This window comes from Panthera tigris, chromosome B4 (genome assembly GCF_018350195.1).
Source record: "Panthera tigris isolate Pti1 chromosome B4, P.tigris_Pti1_mat1.1, whole genome shotgun sequence".
NCBI lineage: Eukaryota > Metazoa > Chordata > Mammalia > Carnivora > Felidae > Panthera > Panthera tigris.
In genome coordinates this window covers 41,860,077-41,879,777 of record NC_056666.1, presented here as the reverse complement: position 1 = coordinate 41,879,777, position 19,701 = coordinate 41,860,077, and the positions used below count along the sequence as shown (strand labels likewise).

Below are 19,701 nucleotides of genomic sequence, written 5' to 3'. Positions count from 1 at the left end.
TTTATTTAAATTCTAATCAGTTAACATACACTGCAATATTGATTTCAGGAGTAGAATTCAGTGATTCATCACTTGCATTACACTCAGTGCTCATCACAATAAGTGCCCTTCTTAATACCCATCACCCTTTTACCCCATCCCCTGCCTACCTCCCCTCTAGTAACCCTCAGTTTTTCTCTATTATTAAGAGTCTCTTATGGTTTGCTTCCCTCTCTCTTTTTCACTTTCCCACATTTTCATCTGTTTTGTTTCCTAAATTCACACATATGAGTGAAATAATATATTTGTCTTTGACTGGCTTATTTCGCTAAACATAATACATACACTCTACCTCCATCCATATTGTTGCAAATGGCTAAATTTCATTCTTTTTTATGGGTGAGCAATTTTCCATCATATATATATATATATATATATATATATATATATATATACCACATCTTCTTCATCCATTCTTCAGTCTATGGACATCTGGGCTCTTTCCATAGTTTGGTTATTGTTGATAATGCTGCTATAAACATTGGGGTACATGTACTCCTTTGAATCAGCATTTTTGTGTCCTTTGGGTAAATACCTAATAGTGCAATTGTTGGATCATATTTTTAACTTTTTGAGGAACCTCCATACTGTTTTCCAGAACAGCTGCACCAGTTTCCATTCCCACCAATACTGTAAGAGGATTCCCCATCCTCTGCAGCCTCACCAACATCTGTTGTTGCCTGAGTTGTTCATTTTAGCCATTCTGACAGGTGTGAGTGGTGTCTCATTGTGGTTTTCATTGGTATTTCCCTGATGATGAATGATGTTGAGCATCTTTTCATGTGTCTGTTGACCATCTGAATGTCTTCTTTGGAAAACTGTCTGTTCATGTCTTTTGCCCATTTCTTCACTGGATTCTTTGTTTTTTGAGTGTTGAGATTGGTAAGTTCTTTATAGATTTTAGATACTAACTCTTTTATCAGATATGTCCTTTGAAAATATCTTCTCCCATTCTGTAGGCTGCCTTTTAGTTTTGTTGATTGTTTCCTTTGCTGTGCAGAAGTTTTTATCTTCAGGAAGTCCAAATTGTTCATTTTTGCTTTTGTTTCCCTTGCCTTCGGTGATGTGTCTAGTAAGAAGTTGCTATGGCTGAAGTCAAGGAGGTTGCTGCCTGTGTTCTTCTCTAGGATTTTGATGGTTTCTTGTCTCACATTTAGGTCTTTCATCCATTTTGAATGTATTTTTGTGTACAGTGTAAGAAAGTGGTCCAGTTTCATTCTTCTGCATGTTGTCATCCAGTTTTTCCCAACATCATTTTTCCATTGGATATTCCTTCCTGCTTTGTTGAAGATTAGCTGACCATATAGTTGTGGGTCAATTTCTGGACTCTTGTTTGTTGGGAGATTTTTGATTACTGATTCAATTTCTTCGCTGGTTATGGGTCTGCTCAAATTTTCTATTTCTTCCTGTTTCGGTTTTGGTAGTTTATAACTTTCTAGGAATTTATCTGTTTCTTCCAGATTGCCCAATTTGTTGGCATATCATTGCTCATAATATTCTCTTATAATTATTTCTACTTCTGTCGTGTTGTCATCTCTCCTCTTTCATTTGTAAGTTTATTTCTTTGGATCCTTTCTCTTTTCTTTTTGATAATTCTGGCTAGGAGTTTATCAGTTTTGTTAATTCTTTCAAGAACTAGCTCCTAATTTCATTGATCTGTTCTGTTGCTTTTTTAATTTCTATATCATTTATTTCTGTTATAATCTTTATTATTTCCCTTCTTCTGCTGGTTTTAGGCTCTATTTGCCATTCTTTTTCCAGCTTCTTTAGATGTAAGATGAGGTTGTGTATTTGAGGCTTTTCTTGCTTCTTTGTGTGTGTGTGTGTGTGTGTGTGTGTGTGGTTCATTTTATTTTATTTTTTTAATTTACATCCAAATTAGTTAGCATACAGTGCAACAGTGATTTCAGGAATAGATTCCTTAATGCCCCTTACCCATTTAGCCCATCCCCCCCCCCCGCACCCCTTCCAGTTACCCTCTGTTTGTTCTCCATATTTAAGAGTCTCCTATGTTTTGTCCCTATCCCTGTTTTTGTATTATTTTTGCTTCCTTTCCCTTATGTTCACCTGTTCTGTGTCTTAAAGTCCTCCTATGAGTAAAGTCACATGATATTTGTCTTTCTCTGACTGACTAATTTGGCTTAGCATAATACCCTCCAATTCCATCCATGTAGCTGCAAATGGCAAGATTTCATTCTTTTTGATTGCTGAGTAATACTCCATTGTATACATATACCATCCATCAATGGACATTTGGGCTCTTTCCATACTTTGGCTATTGTTGATAGTGCTACTATAAACATTGGGGTACATGTACTCCTTCGAAACCACACACCGGTATCCCTTGGATAAATACCTAGTAGTGCAATTGCTGGGTCGTAGGGTAGTTCTATTTTTAATTTTTTGAGGAACCTCCATACTGTTTTCCAGAACAGCTGCACAGCTTGCATTCCCACCAGCAGTGCAAAAAAGATCCTCTTTTTCCGCATCCTCACCAACATCTGTTGTTGCCTGAGTTGTTAATGTTAGCCATTCTGACAGGTATGAGGTGGTATCTCATTGTGGTTTTGATTTGTATTTCCCTGATGATGAGTGATGTTGAACGTTTTTTCATATGTCAGTTGGCCATCTGGATGTCTTCTTTGGAGAAGCGTCTATTCATGTCTTTTGCCCATTTCTTCACTGGATTATTTGTTTTTTGGGTGTTCAGTTTGATAAATTCTTCATAGATTTTGGATACTAACCCTTTATCTGTTATGTTGTTTGCAAATACCTTCTCCCATTCCTTCGGTTGCCTTTTAGTTTTGCTGGTTGTTTCCTTTGCCGTGCAGAAGTTTTTATTTTGATGAGGTCCCAATAGTTCATTTTTCTTTTGTTTCCCTTGCCTCCGGAGACGTGTTGAGTAAGAAGTTACTGTGGCCAAGGTTAAAGAAGTTTTTGCCAGCTTTCTCCTTGAGGATTTTGATGGCTTCCTGTCTTACATTGAGGTCTTACATCCATTTTGAGCTTATTTTTGTGTACCGTGTAAGAAAGTGGTCCAGGTTCATTCTTCTACATGTTGCTGTCCAGTTTTCCCAGCACCACTTGCTGAAGACACTGTCTTTATTCCATTGGATATTCTTTCCTGCTTTGTCAAAGATTAGTTGGCCATATGTTTGTGGGTCCATTTCTGGGTTCTCTGTTCTGTTCCATTGATCTGAATGTCTGTTTTTGTGCCATTCTTGCTTCTTGATAAAGGCCTGTAGTGTTATATACTTCCCTCTTATGACCCCATTTGCTGCATCCCAAAGGTTTTGGACTATTGTGTTTTCATTTTCATTGACTTCCATGTACTTTTTATTTCTTTAATTTCCTGGTTAACCCTTCATTCTTTAATGTTCTTTAATCTCCTTGTATTTGTGGTATTTCCAAATTTTTTCCTGTGATTGACTTCAAGTTTCATAGCATTGTGGTCTAAAAATATGCGTGGTATGATCCCAATCTTTTTGTATTTGTTGAGGGTTAATTGGTGACCCAGTATGTGATCTATTCTGGAGAATGTCCTATGTGCACCCAAAAGAATGTGTATTCTTCTGCTTTAGGATGAAATGTTCTGAATATATCTGTTAAGTCCATCTGGTCCAGTGTGTCATTCAAAACCATTGTTCCTTGTTGATTTTCTGCTTAGATGATCTGTCCGTTGTTGTAAGTGGGATGTTAAAGTCTCCTACTATTTTGTATTATTATCAGTGAGTTTCTTTATGTTTGTGATTAATTGATTTATATATTTGGGTGCTTTCACATTGAGGGCATAAATATTTACAATTGTTAGATCTTCTTGATGGATAAATCCCTTAAGTATGATATAATGCCCTTATTCATCTCTTGTTACAATGTTTGTTTTAAAATCTAGTTTGCTTGATATAAGTATGTCTATTTTGGCTCTCTTTCAATGTCCATTAGCATGATAGATGGTTCTCCATCCCGTCACTTTCTGCAGGTGTCTTTAGGTCTAAAATGAGTCTCTTGTGGGCAGAATATAGATTTGTCTTATTTTTTTTAATCCATTCTGATACCCTATGTCTTTTGATTGGACCATTTAGTCCATTCAGAGTGTTTATTGACAGATATGAATTTAGTGCCATTGTATTACCTGCTAAGTTGGTGTTTCTGGTGATAGTCTCTGTTTCTTTCTCATATTTGTTGTTTTTGTCTTTTTCCCCCCCACTCAAAGTGAACCCTTTAATATTTCTTGCAGGGCTGGTTTAGTTGTCATTAGCTCCTTTAGTTTTTGTTTGTCTGTCCTATTCTGGATGACAGCCTTGCTGGATAGAATATTCTTGGCTGCATAGTTTTCCCATTCAGTATGTTTGAATATATCCTGCCACTCCCTTCTGGCTTGCCAAATTTCTATGGACATATCTGTGAACCTGATCTGTCTTCCCTTGTGGTTAAGGACTTTTTTCCCTTGTTGCTTTGAGGATTTTTTTCTTGTCTGTGTATTTTATAAATTTGACTATGATATGTCAGTGATGGCTGGCTTTTGATGAATTCAGTGGAAGCTCTCTGTGCTTCTTGGATGTTGATGTCTATGCCCTTCTCTAGATTAGGGAGGTTTGTAATTTATTTGTTCAAATAAACCTTCTGCCCTTTTTTCTCTCTCTTCATCTTCTAGGACTCATATGATATGAATATTACTATGCTTTAAGGAGTTACTGAGTTCCCAAGGTCTACATTTATGATCCAACACCTTTCTTTCCCTCTCCTTTTCAGCTTCATCATTTTCCATAATTTTATCTTCTATTTAGCTGATTTGTTCATCTACTTCATCCATCCTTGTTGTCATGGCATCAGTTGGGTTTGCATCTCAGTTATAGCATTTTAAATTTTGGCCTGGCTGGTTTTTAGTTCTTTTATCTCTGCAGTAAGGGATTCTCTAGTGTCTTCTATGATTTTCTCAAGGCCAGGTGTACATTTGTTGTTTTACACTCCAGTTCAGACATCTTACTTATATTTATTGATTAAATCCGTGGTTGTTACTTCATCCTATTCTTTTTTTTGGGGGGGTGGTGAGAGGGGATGAATTCTTCAGTCTTGTCATTTTTGTCTAGATCACTGTTTTTATTGTGTGTGTGATTGTTAAGAAAGACTGTTATATACCTGCTCCTGAAAGTAATGGCTATATGAAGAGCTCCAAAAGAGTGGGGATGAGGTGTGCTATATGCACTCTTCTGTTGTGTTTTGGATGCTCCTACCTCTAGGTCAGTCCTCTGCAGCATTTCTCCTTGCCTGCAGTGGGGTTGTTTGGAACTTGTTCACATGTGGCAAGTTTTAACCAGGTGTGTTTTGGTCTGCTTGTTAAAAGAAACTAGATCAAGAAGAAGAAGAAGAAGAAGAAGAAGAAGAAGCAGCTAGATCCCATTTCCCCTAGAGCTGAAGCTTTACAGCACTCTTGGATCAATAGACTTGGTGCATGGTCTTCTGCTACACTGATTCTTGGGCTGACTTGCCCTAGTGGAGATGCAACCTTAGGATGAAGGGGGGTGAGGCTTGGTATATGCAGCTCCATCCTCCACTGGATGTGGGGTGCTGTCTCCTCCCTGGAGCCAGAAGTAGGGACTTCCCTCCCACCATTGTTCAGGAAGCCCTCACAGAAGAGCAATCACCCCTCTTGTGTCTCTGGCTTCTGTCAGATCCCTGCCTTCATCCTGTCTGCCTCCTAGCTGTCCATCTGCCAGGTGGCACAGTACTCCTGTGTTTTATCTCAGGCACGTGGCTGAGTTTCAAAACTCGTAATTTTAGGGACCTGCCCAGTGTTGATTTGTGGGATCCTCTAGGGGAGGATCTTGCCATGCTTTTGCCATTTGCCAGTTGGTCCCAGAAAAGCAGTTGCACAACCACACAATGGTTGGGAGTTTATGGTAAAGTGCAACAGAAAGCTGGTACCAAGATTTGCTGCCCTCAGTCAGTGTCTTTGTTCCTATCCTTGGGAACAGGGCATCACGTTGGCACTGGTGGTTCTCTTGTTCCCCGAGAGGCCATGCTACCATTCCCATATGCATTCCAGGAAGGGGTACTGCTTTGCTCCTCACAACCCCAGGATCTTCAGACCATGCTACCCACACCCTGGTCTCTACCCTCCTTCCCCAGTGGAGGACTGCCAAGCCTGCCAGGTGATGGCATGGACTTCTAAAACTTCAGACTTTGCACTCTGCTGGTTATAATAGCTTGCAATAGTTAGCCCCTATCCTTTCCCAGTCAATGGTTTTAGGGAAGAGCTTTTCTTGTGCATTCTCCTGCCTGCTGCTTCACTCTTTCTTTCTCTCTTTCTCTCTCACTCCTCTTTCTGCGATCAAGGCTCCCTTCTTTCTGTAGTACCTGATGTTCTTTTCGCCCCCAAATCAACTTTCTGCAGCTCCTACCTTCTACAAGGTGCTCATTTTTCTACTTGTAGATGTAAAGTTTTGTTCTCTCAGTCCTCAGATTGATTTCTTGGGTTTTCAGAATGATGTGGTATTTTTCTAGCTGTGTTCAAGATTGAGGCAAGCTTGGGGTCCCCCTACTCTTCTGCCATCTTAACCCCAAGGACAATATTTTAAAATTGATTGCAAACTGCTATAAAAATTTACTGAAGCAAACTGTAGGCAAATGGTATTTGTGCAGAGGACAAAAGAGGAGAAGGAACAGAAAGTTTCTAATTAGAAATAGCTTGTTGCTTTTGGAGGGGAGGAGTGTGATATAAGAAAGACCATATTTTCCCTCTATCTTATAAAGTTTTTAAATGCAGTTTGCTTTTGTGTGGGTGATTAAAATATCTGATGACTAACTTACAGAAACAAAAGAGAAGATAAATGTGATGAAGACAAAACGTAAGTGTGGGGTATAGATGCTAAGGAATGAAACAGTACGAAATGGTCTTACACTGGGAGTGGAACAATTTTGTTGGAAACCCACTCAATCAATCTATCTGATTATTTTTTCTAATGTACTCAACATACGAAAGTCAATTCCAAATCCTTGCTGTGGGCAGGAAGGCATATTCTACGTCTCTCTGTCTTTATTCCATTTTCTATGGAATACAGGATGGCAAATTTGTAACACTCTGAAAAGAAACAATAGTGCATTTAAGACTATTCACTGTAGGTAGGTGTCTGACACCCTATTCCTTGTGGTCCCTACCACTGGCACCACTTTCAAAATTGATATTTTGTTACCTCTCTTTTTGGGGAAAAATAAATCAAAGAGAAAATTTGTAGTTTTAGTGTTTGTGAAAAACAAGTTGTTTCTTATTTTGAGGTCAGTAAAACTTCATTCTTTCCAGCAGCCATCCCACATTTCTGACAATGAATAGGACAAACCTTTAACTCCAGCTTATGAGGTACACAGAAGGACAGAAACTATGCTTCTCATTCTCTAAAAATGAGCCAAGGGACACCTGGGTGGCTCAGTTGGTTGACAACTTGACTCTTGATTTCAGCTCAGGTCATGCATGATCTCACAATTTGTGAGTTCAAGCCCCACATCAGGCTCTGTGCTGACCGTATGGAGCCTGCTTAGGATTCTCTTTCTCTCTCTCTACCTGCCCCTGCCCTGCTTGTTCTCTCTCTCTCTCTGTCTCTGTCTCTCTCTCTCAAAATAAATAAATAAATTCAAAATATACATAAATATGAGACAAAATAGGTTTTTAGTCTTTTGGGACTTAGGAACTTCTGCAAAAACACCACCTGTCTCTCCCATGGACAGTAATAAGCAATCCACACCAAGAAAATCCTTATCTCAATGAAAATGGTAATTCTTGGATTTTCAGGTGAAAGCCAAAGCCATTATTATTATACAGATTATTAATTTTGTCTATGGAAGTCTTTCCTTTTCTGAAGTGTGATTGAAAGAGAAACCATACAGAGAAATTTTCTTTGTCTTAAAACCGTATGACTCATGGACTATTCTTTCACTAATGGCAGTGTCCTTCAATAATTGAGGCCTGGAATGAACCAATGATAAAGCAAAGCAAAACCAAAAACCAAGCAAAGGGCGCAAGTTGGGCCAATAGGAAGGCACATGGAAAGAAATGATGGGTGGGGGGGAAGTATAAAGGAAGAAAGAAAGAAAGAAAGAAAGAAAGAAAGAAAGAAGAAAGAAAATAGATTCACAAGAGAAAATCTTTTATTTGTAAGTCAGACCCTAAATAATCCTTCTCATCCCTTCAAAATTCCTAAATCTCAATGCTCTAAAACTCAAAGAGCACTAAGTACTGAAAACCAGCATCTTTCCCTAAAACTGCTTTTGAAAACACACTAGGCTACTATAGTGATTTTGCTAGTGCTGAGAATCACCTCTCTTTAAAGGACACTGGAGAGCTATGATTTTAGAGGCTTGTTGGGCTTCTTCAACCCTATATCTCGCCTTCAGAAGTACCTTTTATGGAAAGAACCCTAGGTCAGAATAATCTAAAATAGTGTAACCTCTCACAGCCCCACAAAATATGGCAATGAAGGCCAGAAAGAAAAGAAAAGAAAAGAATGAAAGAAAAGAAAAAAGAAAGAAAAAGAAAAAGAAGAAAGAAAGAAAATAAAAAAGAAAGAAAAAGGAAAAGAAAGAAGAGAGGTCAGACTTTCCATTAATAAATAAGGAATTTCAGGTTTCACAACACAAAACACACATATTCAAAATGCAAATTTCTGCCATTAGTCTGGGACTTTTCTCACTGATACAGAGCATTTATCTTATTATGTTCAGAGAAACCATTAGAGGAGGGTAGCCCTCTCCCTGTCGGGAGTCTGCCTCCAAGCAAGTGAGTACCACTAACTAGATGGAGGTGTTGGGAGGGGACCGAAGTTCTGGGGTCACAGAGGAGGGAGGTGGTCTCCACGAATCCTTCCTTTCCAAAACCCAGCAGGGAATGGAGGAAATGGGGATGAGTGAGAGAGGTAGGTGTATTGTTTTAACAGCTCACCCTGCTGAGGGCCTAAAGTGCCAAGTCAAGCTGCCAGCCTCCAGATATTAGAACTGTATGATGCTTTGGGGGTAAGTGTGCTGCACTGGGTAGAAGCCAGAACCATATGGCAGCAGTGAAGGAGAAGGGGTTTAGAGGACAGTGATATACTATTAAGAGTTAAAAGCTGATCCAGAATACATCAGAGCTACAGGTTGGAGAGAGATCTGCCAGTCCTTTTCTTTTTCTAAGGTGACAATTGGTGACATTTATTTATTTATTTGTTTATTTTTAATTTTATTTTTTATTTTTTAAAATTTACATCCAAATTAGTTAGGATATAGTGAAGCAATGATTTCAGGAGTAGATTCCTTAGTGCCCCTGACCCATTTAGCCCATCCCCCCTCCCACAACCCCTCCAGCAACCCTCAGTTTGTTCTCCATAGTTATGAGTCTCTTCTGTTTTGTGGTGACATTTATTTTTCATTTCTTGTTTAATATAGGAGTTTAGTGCTATAAATTTCCCCTTGCATACTATTTTAGTGACATCCCATAAATTTTGATGTGTTTTATTTTCATTTTTATATGTTCTTAATATTTTTAATTACTTTTTTATTTCTTCTTTGACCATTGGATTATTAAAAGTGAGCTATTTAGTCTCTAGATATTTAAAGTTTTCCAGAGATATGTTTGTTATTGATTTCTAATTTCATTCCAGAAATGATCAGAGAAGATATTTTGTATGATTCAAATTACTTTAATATATGGAGAATTTTTATATGTCCAGAAATATCTTAGGAAATGTTTTGAATGCACTTGAAAAGAATGTATATTCTCTTGTTATTGAATGAAATGTTCTGTACATGTTGATCAGGTTAAGTTGATTGATAATTTTGTTTCATTCTACTATACTCTTACTGATTTTCTGCCTAATTGTTCTATCAATTATTGAGAGACAGAGATTGAAATCTCCTATCGTAATTATGGATTTGCTATTTTTCCTTGCAATTCTATAAGCTTTTGCTTCATGGGTTTTGAAGATCTCATGTCAATTTCATAAACATTTAGTATTGATATGTACTCTTGATAAATGGACCCATATACCATTATGAAATGATTTTCTTTGTCCCTGGAAATATCTTTTGCTCTGAAATCCATGTTCACTGATTTTAATATAGCCACTCTGCCTTTCTTTTCATTGATGTCAGCACAGCTTCTTTTTCTATCCTTTTACTTTTAACCTATCTTTTTCCTTTATATGATTTAGGCATCATATAGTTGAATTTTGCTTTTTAAACCAGGCTGCTAATTTCTGCCTTTTAATTGGGTGTACTTAAACCATTTACATTTAGTGTGATTATAGATATAGTTGAGTCCAAAACTATTATCTTGCTCTTTGTTTTCTATTTGTCTAATCTATTCTTTCTTTTTTCTCTCTTTATGGCTTCCTTTGTATTAACTATCTTTAATGATTCCACTTTATCTATTTTATTGGCTTAAGAGCTATAATAGCTATAATAACTATTTTATTGGCTTAATAGCTATAACTCTTTGTTTTGTTATTCTAGTAGCTGATTTAGGTTTATACTATACAATTTATCTCATCGTGGTCTACCTTGAAAAGATATTTTGCCACTTTATATATAGTACCTAAATTTTTTTATCATATTCTTCCATTTGTCTACTTACCCTTTGTGTTATTATTGTTATTATTATTAATTCTTCTTACCTTTTAATTAGAACATGTCATTTATGTAATTTAAAAACACAAACAGGCAAAATTCATTTTACAAGTCTGCACATATGCATGTTTGAGGATCTGCATCAAATATACTGGAGTGCTGCCCCATGACATGGGCTGGGGAGAGAAGAGGGTGCAGGCTGGGGACAGAAAAGGGTAAAAAAAAATGAAAGTGACAAGAAATAACAAATAGAGGAGTCATATATTCAACTTTTTAAAAAAGAAGACACATTTCTTATGCTTGGTATATTAAGACTAGCAGGTAAGATGAGCAGTAAATAATTATAAAAAGTATGAGTTACAATCTTCAAAGTACAGGTTATATGATAGACAAATAATGACAGTAAACGGTTTTCAAAATTGGAGTACCAGAAAGATGCTTTGTTTTTACATTTTATCTTGTAGCAATATTGAGGGTGACTGGAGGCAAGGGTGGTAATGGAAAGAAATGAGAACAAGAGTAAATACAGTGAAGGTAGAATGTTATTTTTTATTTTTTTAAATGTTTTATTAAGTTTATTTATTTTCAGAGAGACAGAGACAGAGTGAGCGGGGAAGGGGCAGAGAAAAAGGAAGAAAGAGAGAGAATCCCAAGCAGGCTCTGCTCTGCCAGCACAGAGCCCAATGTGGGGCTTGAACTCACAAACCGAGAGATCATGACCTGAGCCAAAAATCAAGAGTCAGACACTTAACTGACTGAGACACCCAGGTGCCCCAATTTTTTAAATCTACTAACAGTATAAGAAGGGCCTAATTGAAAAAAAAATAGTAGAGGAATGAAATGAATAGACCACTGGAAAATTAAAAAGATAAAAATCTTAGTGAGCAAAAAATTTTTGCTTCCATTAAAGATGAAGAAAAAAGAAGTACCTTTATTCTCCCACCTGAAACAAGTGAAAAACAGACAAAACAAAAATTTTCAAGACACTGAATATCAGGCAACAAAGGACAGTAATCTGTAAGAGATGAGAAACTAACAAGGTAAATCCCATGATTGCTCTAGTTTACTGCCCTGAGTTTCCACGCCATGGAATAGACCTTTATAATATAAAGTTCAAATTCTTTAGCGTGGCCCATGATGTCCTTCCTCATGTAACCTTTGTTTACCTCTGCAGCCATAATAACATTATCAACAACACCTATTACTGTAACAAAATATAGATGTTATCAAGAGTCTACCATTTGGCAAAGGCTGGCGGGTGTCTTGTTGAAAAAGAAGACACAGTTCCTATCCTTGGGGTATTAAGAGTAGCAAGTAAGATGAACCACAAATAACTATAAAAAGTATGAGTTATCATCTTCAAAGGGCAGGTTACCATGACTGCACATTTTCTGGAGTAATTCAAGGTTAAAGTTATTTTTCCTAGTGAAGTGGTGTTTAACTGAGACATAAAAGATAGATGAGTAAGAGTTAGCCCGGTGAAAGACAGTACACACAGAAGGAACAACGTGGGTGAGAGGTTAGGTATGTCCAAGAAATGGACAGATGTCAGTATGCCCTTGAGGAACTGGATTGTAGTGAATGTCTCCTTGGAAGACTGGGGATGCTTCTTTAACTCACCTATTCTGGTCCCCCACTAATACCTGAGAATATTTATGCATCATGAACCATCAAATTTCCATGTTTTCACATGCCTGTATTGTTTCATATGGGTTGTTTCTTACGCTTTGAATCCTTGTAGCTTTTCTTCTTTTGGGCAAAGTCCTCCTCATATTTTAGGACACAACTTAAGCATGTCCTCACGGAAAAGGGTTTTCTGACTGTTTATTCCTGTATCCCACTTGGTATGACCTCTTTTTTCTCTGTTTTTCACCCTGCGTTTTGAACCTATGTTTATCATCGTCAACGTGTGTGTTTCTGTCCCTGCAATTTGTGTTACTTGGAGCTAAAATTATGTCTTGCAAATTTTCATTTCACCATTTTTAGGATCTGTAATGGTCATGGCTGATTTTATTGTTGCTCTTCATTTCATTAGAAAAGAAATACAAGTGCCGTTGTATAGACAATCTACACAAAATTATTCATTCATACCACATTTGATTATGGTAATAGTATTCAAAGTGCTTATAATGATAAAAAAATTATTTAATTACACTTTGCTTGTTTCCCTTTAGCTTTTTGGCACAACTTGACTCCATGATTGTCCTTTTGGTTTCTTTTTTCTTTTTATGTTTGTTTGTTTTTGAGACAGAGAGACAGAGCACAAGCAGGGAAGGGGCAGAGAGAGAGGGAGACACAGAATCAGAAGCAGGTGCCAGACTCTGAGCTGTCAGCACAGAGCCTGACACGGGGCTCCAACCCACAAAGGGCGAAATCGTGATCTGAGCTGAAGTCGGACACTCAACCGACTGAGCCACCCTGGCGCCCCTATCCTTTTTGTTTCTACTGTATTAGTCCAAAACAAAGTACAGAAATCTAAATATTCGTTTCAGTAACAACAGTCCATGAGTTAATATTTCCCCTTAATTTTTGTAAATCCGTAGTAAATATTTCTCAATTTCCTTTGGTTGTTTCATGTCCCATACTGCAGAAAACATGAGTATGAAAGGGAACCTCAGTCTTTTGAATGACTTCCCTTTTTTGATTGACTCCACCTCCTGTTATGTAGCCTTTCTGGATTTGTGTGTGTGTGTGTGCAGAAGTGAGATAATGTTTTAGAATTTTTAGCGGTCCTCTTCTTTAGCAGAACACTCCTAGGGAATAACACAAGAGGATTCAGAAAGCGTTCAAACTTTGGACTGGACAAACTCAGAATGGTGCTACATGGAAACTCTGGACCTATTGGTAACATTTCTTATTTATTCCCCATTTACCTTTTAATGTAGCATAAAATGATTCTGGCAGTCAATGGGTCTTACATAATAGTGGTTGGCATCAGTGAGGGATGGGAAACGGACATGAAGCTTCCATGGCAGTAACTTGTGTCTGCCATAGATTCAAAATTGAAGGTGGGAGATAAAGATTAGATTTGGCATCAATTTTGTCAAACCGCTGAGGTGAGACTCAGAAAGGGGCTGAAATGAACTGAACAGTATTGAGTCTGGAAAGAATGGTTAGAAAAGATAGAACGTGCTGGAATGAATATTGATTGAAAGTTGATCACCTAGAGGAACTTTACAATAGCATCCCTGCGTGTTGAAACCTACTTTCTGATTTCTATGAATGTGGTAAATTCATTTAGCACTTTTAATTTTTTTTTCAGAGCTTTTTTATCAAAGGATAGCATGCCACATGAAAGCATGAGTCATAAGCTTACAGTTCAGTGACTTATCCCAAAGTGGGTGCTCCTGTGTGGTTACCAAAGCATTCGGACTTTTACGCAAGTGTTGGGTTAGAGTAAGACTAAGAAGTGAGAGTGATAAAAGCTTTAGAGTTTTACACTCTATACAATATTTTGGTTTTTCACAAAGAAACATGGTCACTTTATTCCATCAATGTTCAACTACTCTTTAGCAGGCAGTATACCAGGTATTGGTGAAACAGCGCTGAACTTGACAGGTATAATCCATTCCCTCATGGAACTTTCCATCTGGATCAAGTGGGCTTGGAGACGGGGACCTCTGTAGTTGAATATTGTTTTGTGCCTGTGGAGGGAACTGCTCCCTGCTAAATTTCACAGATGCTGTTTTGATTTTCCAGGTCTTAAAGTCTGCTTTTGAAATTCTTCTCCATCCTCAACTTGCTTCTAATTCCTCACCTCTGGGTTGCCTACCAACATGAACAGTTTCAAAGCTATTTCATTGAGACTGTATGATTCTGGGTGTGAATGTGTCCATTCCGCCTTGCCATTTTGAAGGAAAGGTTCTTTGTCTTGGTTGGACTTTCCTTGTTAATCTCAAAATTCTCCAAAGTCTCTTTGGGAAGACAATACTGTTGTCCTTTTTTTTTCCCCCATAGACTTTAGAAGATGGTTTGTTCTCTTGAGTCCCTCCACTGTGGCTGTGGTCTCAGTTCTCAGTTCCTGCTTGATCACCAATTCTCTTGGTGAGTGCTTTGTCAAATTTACTTGCAGTCTTAGCCAATCTGACAAAAATTATTGAAAAGCAAACAATTCTCCTGAAGGCTGAACAGCATCTAAAAACACACTTCGCGATTTCAAAGGATCAGATATTAAAAGTACAAAGTAAGATCCTAACCACGTGATATCAAAAAAGGAACAAAATATTAGCACACTTTCCCCAAAAATAAAATAAACTGTTACATGGGGGGGGCAGTGCATTTTGTTTAAAGATTTGAAATAATGTCTACCTAAAAAAAGAGGGAATAGGGTTTTTCTGGAGAAAAACCTCAGAATTATTGGGATGAAATGGAATTTTCGGAACACTTCAATAAATTCAAATGCCAAAGTTTACCTAAAAATGTACTGAGGGAGGCCAGATATATATGCGTGAGAGCACAGATTCTTAGGTTAGTTAAAATAGTCATAGGATGGGAGCTGAGACATTTGGGAGGGGTTGGGAGGGAGAAGGGATTATCTTATGGTAGGAGATAGTAGGAAAATATCTCCATCTCAATTTCCATTTAAATAGAAAAGTTTTGATCAGATTGCACGTAGTATTTTAAAAATTCATGGTGTTTTACATATATGTATACAATGGGTGTTAAATTCCTTATGACTGGTCTCTTCATCTTTTCCATCTTAGGAATTTGGAGAAACTTACATGGCTCATCCCTATACAATTCTGAAGTATGCTCTTTTAATAGTAAACTTTCCGTGGAGATTATGCAAGTTGACATTATAAAGAATATCAGAATTGTGTTACTTAGCTTTACTGGTTTTAGGTCATTACATTATCTGAAACCTGTGATGCTGATATGTGTATTCCCAAATAGCATTCTCCTATCGTACCTTGGATGAGGCCAGGCATGTTTCTCCAATTTGGCTTTGAAAAATAAATAGTAATCAAAAGAATACTAATTTTCAACTTGCTCTTTGGATCCCGACCAACTGCTGCCTTTATGCATTGTTGCAGGAGAAGCAGAGAAGGAGCTGAGGCTGGCGGATGGTGAAGACAGGTGCACTGGGAGAGTGGAGGTGAAAGTCCAGGAGGAATGGGGAACTGTGTGTAATAACGACTGGGGCATGGATGAGGTCTCTGTGATTTGTAGGCAGCTGGGTTGTCCCACTGCTATCAAAGCCACTGGATGGGCTAATTCCAGGCCAGGCTCTGGACGCATTTGGATGGATCATGTTTCTTGCCGAGGGAATGAGTCCGCTCTCTGGGACTGCAAACATGAAGGATGGGGAAAACATAACTGCACTCACCAACAGGATGCTGGTGTGACCTGCTCAGGTAAGACTTGCAAAAGTCCAAGCCTCCGGTGCCTGGGTGGCTCAGTCAGTTAAGCGACCGACTCTAGGTTTCATCTCAGGTCGTGATCTAGAGATTCATGAGTTTGAGCGCTGTGTTTGGCTCTGTGCTGACAGGGGAGCCTGCTTGGGATCTCCTCTCTCTCTCTCTCTCTCTCTCGCTCTCTCTCTCAATCTCTGCCCCTCCTCAGCTTGCACGCATGCACACACATTCTCTCTCTCTCTCAAAATAAATAAATAAATATTTTTAAAAAGTCAAAACCTTGACATGAAATGCTTTGTGGGAGGAATCAATATGTAGATGGGTTGAAAACGAAAAGGGGCCAATTTGCTGTAAGTCCTCCAGTCCATGTATAAAACTACCCAATCCATTGCCAATAGACCAGAAAATGCATGACAAACCCCCTAAAAAAAAAAAAAAATCAAAAGATTCTGAACACTGCAATCGACGAGGAAGTGACCAGTTTTAATTTTATGGTCAGTAAACCTCCTATGAGTTTCTACTCCTTACATAAAAATATCATGATATCTAAGTTCATTCCTTGTCCTCTTTCTCAGTGACACACTGCTTTCATGCATTCACCTTTTTGTCCATTAGCTGCTAATCGACTTATTGGATCAAGAAATAAATATTCCTAGTGCTAATCCTGGAGGAAGGATGTTTTGCAAAGTATTATTGCTTTCTCCGGTGCACAGTGCTGTTCATTTCATTTACATGGTGGTTTTAATTTACAAAACATTTCGTAAATTTTATCTCAGTTGACTGTACAATAACTCAGAAAGTTATGGGTCAGACCTTTCTGCTGACAGATCCCAAGGTCATATTTATGACCCAATTCAGATTCCTGGGCTTTCCATTTCTCCTTGCTCATTTCACTGGCTTTTATCAACTCTCTCACCTCCTAGCCTCTTTCTTAGAGACCATCTCCTCCATGGGACTGGTTTTAAAAAGGACTAATCCCGATGCAGACATTGTGGTGTATGTGAGCAAGACAGGCTAGGATCTAGAAAAGTGAGGGACAAAATTCCAACTCAGACACTCGTTAATGTTATTTTGTTAAACCTTTCTGAGCTTCAGTTTCTGGAAACTCAGTGCTTAAAACATGTGGAGCTACTGGTGTAGTCAGTGGTAAAAATTAACTTTAGTTTCTGCATAGCTCACTGTTTCTCATTACTTGACAACTCAGTTCTCTTTCTTTTCCTTCCTTCCTTCCTTCCTTCTTCTCTCCTTCCCTCCTCCTCCTCCTCCTCTTCCTCCTCCTCCTCCTTCTCTGCTATCATTAATCATTATGGGGGAAGATTCGGAACAACAATAGTAACATCTACATCGAGCATCTACAGCAAAGTTAAAAATCATAATAAATTTTGCCAGGCTCTCACTATATTGCAATACAGAGCTGAGTGTTTAAGCTGAGACCCCAGTGAAGCTTTTAACTCTTGTTTTCAGTATTTTATACTTAAGGATAGAGCTAATCACATTTGCTTTTGGAAGTTTACACAGCTAAAGCTCCAACTGGTGCATGCCTAGCCACTCAATGACTCCCTAGTTTCACAAGTTTTCAGAACCCGTATTTCTGAGATTTCCCCACCCTGACTAATGCTCAATCCTCAATGCTCTGCCTCTTGGGAGATTTTGCTATTATCACACGCACTGGGACAACAGAGTATAACAGTGAAGACAATAAACGCTGGTGTTAGACTGCTTTTTCTTTTCACATCCTGGCTCTACTCTCTTCTGGGTGTGTGATCCTGTGACAATTAGGCAAATTGAGAATGTTCTAAGTAGGGATAATGGACAATTAGGATCCTTACATAGTGGGGGATTTTAATCTTTTAAAGACCAACTAACAACTAGGATTTTCATCTACACCTGCTTGCCAAAGACGATGTTTTACAGATTAAAATTTGCTTTCTGTTTTGTTTTGTTTCCTGTGACAATTAGGCAAATTGAGAATCTGTGAAGTAGGGGTAGTGGAAATAATATATAATGCCTAATGTTGTGAAGAAGGTAGCATATATGATACATCTGGGACACCACATGCCTATTTTAATTGCGAATTATTATTTTTCTTACTATAAATTGTCAGGATAAAAAAATCCTGTTAAGTAGAGGTCTTTGCCTGGTATTTAGAGCTTTTGAAAGTGGGTTACTTTCTCAAAAAAAAAAAAAAAGCGGATCTAAACATTTTGTTTAAGCACAGATTTTGTTTTTCGGATGTCCCCGAATTTCATCCCAAATCTCCTTTTCTTGGGTATTTTAGTTCTCACAGAAAAATCTAGGGAAGAGTGTATAGAGAGAATTTTCTTTATGAGAAAGCTGTTCTTTGCTAAAAATGGTACCAGATGCGTTGGGGAAGGGGGTAAAAAAGCTTTGATTCAAACAGTATATTGGTAGGAAATGAATTATTTTGATTTATTTTTCCTCAACTTTTATTAATTTGGTATACCAGAGGATGCTTTTGCAAACCATTGTGCATGCTCATGCATTTTTATTTTTCACTTTTTCCTGTTTCTAATCTTCATGCTCTCAACTGTTGGTGATAAAGCAAGATTAAAATCAAGATTTTAAATGTTCAACAAATGACCAGCTTGCCATTTTTTGCTACATTGTTGTATGGACCAATTTTATTTTTTCTAGTTTTTTAAATAGGTGTTTGGAGTCAAATTTGTCTATTTCTACATAAAAGAGTGTGTGTTTTGTCTTAATCCTGGAGGGAAACAAAACAAAACAGAAAGCAGATTTTAATCTGTAAAGCATCCTCCTTGGTAAGTAGGTATAGATGAAAATCCTAGTTGTCGGTTGATCTTTAAAAGATTAAAATTCCCCACTGTGTAAAGATGGGCAGCATCCAAAATGAGGCACCATTTTCAAAACCAGTATCAAATCTCAAGTATCCAGAGGAAGCTCATTTCCTAAAATCACTTCTGAACCCTGGTTCTTTTCTCTGCTCCAGATGGATCCAATTTGGAGATGCGGCTGATGAATGGAGGCAACCAGTGTTCTGGAAGAATAGAGGTCAAGTTCCAAGGACAGTGGGGAACAGTGTGTGATGATAACTTCAACATAGATCATGCTTCTGTGGTTTGTAAACAACTTGAATGTGGAAGTGCTGTCAGTTTCTCTGGTTCAGCTAATTTTGGAGAAGGTTCGGGACCAATCTGGTTTGATGATCTCGTATGCAGTGGAAATGAGTCAGCTCTCTGGAACTGCAAACACGAAGGATGGGGAAAGCATAACTGTGATCACGCTGAGGATGTTGGAGTGATTTGCTTAGGTAAGGACTGATCCGGGTCTGTTCTGCTCTTCATGAGAGGACAAAGAAAGGGGGTGAGAGTCTCAAAAGCTTGAACTCTTAAAACCATAATGAAGCCTGCTTCCTTGATCACTTTACTGCCTCATTTCTGGTTCCTGATTTGATACCTGTGGAGTTTTTACCGCAGCTGAAATGAGGCTCCCTGCGTTAGCGGGGAAGGATGAACAGTGAACCCGAGATCCAAGTCATGAAGCTAGAAGGAGGTGTTTAGAGAATAATCCAATCATCCTCACTCTTCCCCTGTACCACCCCCACCCCTGCCAAAAAAAAAAAAAGAAGAAAAAGAATTAAGGAAAAAAAAACAGCTTAATTAGCAACTTGTGCTTTGTGGATGAGTTTTGAAAAGAAATCACACCCCTTATCGTCCTCTACCTGCAGAGGGTT

The 19,701-nt window shown here is 38.1% G+C and overlaps 1 protein-coding gene across 1 annotated transcript in view; it reads left to right on the top strand.

Annotated features, from left to right (window-relative positions):
• The first annotated feature begins 13,349 nt into the window (after window positions 1-13,349).
• Window positions 13,350-19,701, top strand: part of CD163 (CD163 molecule) — a 28,991-nt gene continuing 22,639 nt past the window's right edge. Inside the window, 4 exon segments of the mRNA XM_042991705.1 lie at window positions 13,350-13,476; window positions 14,590-14,676; window positions 15,666-16,016; window positions 18,958-19,278. Coding sequence (XP_042847639.1) covers window positions 13,446-13,476; window positions 14,590-14,676; window positions 15,666-16,016; window positions 18,958-19,278 — 790 coding nt within the window. The 5' untranslated portion in view covers window positions 13,350-13,445.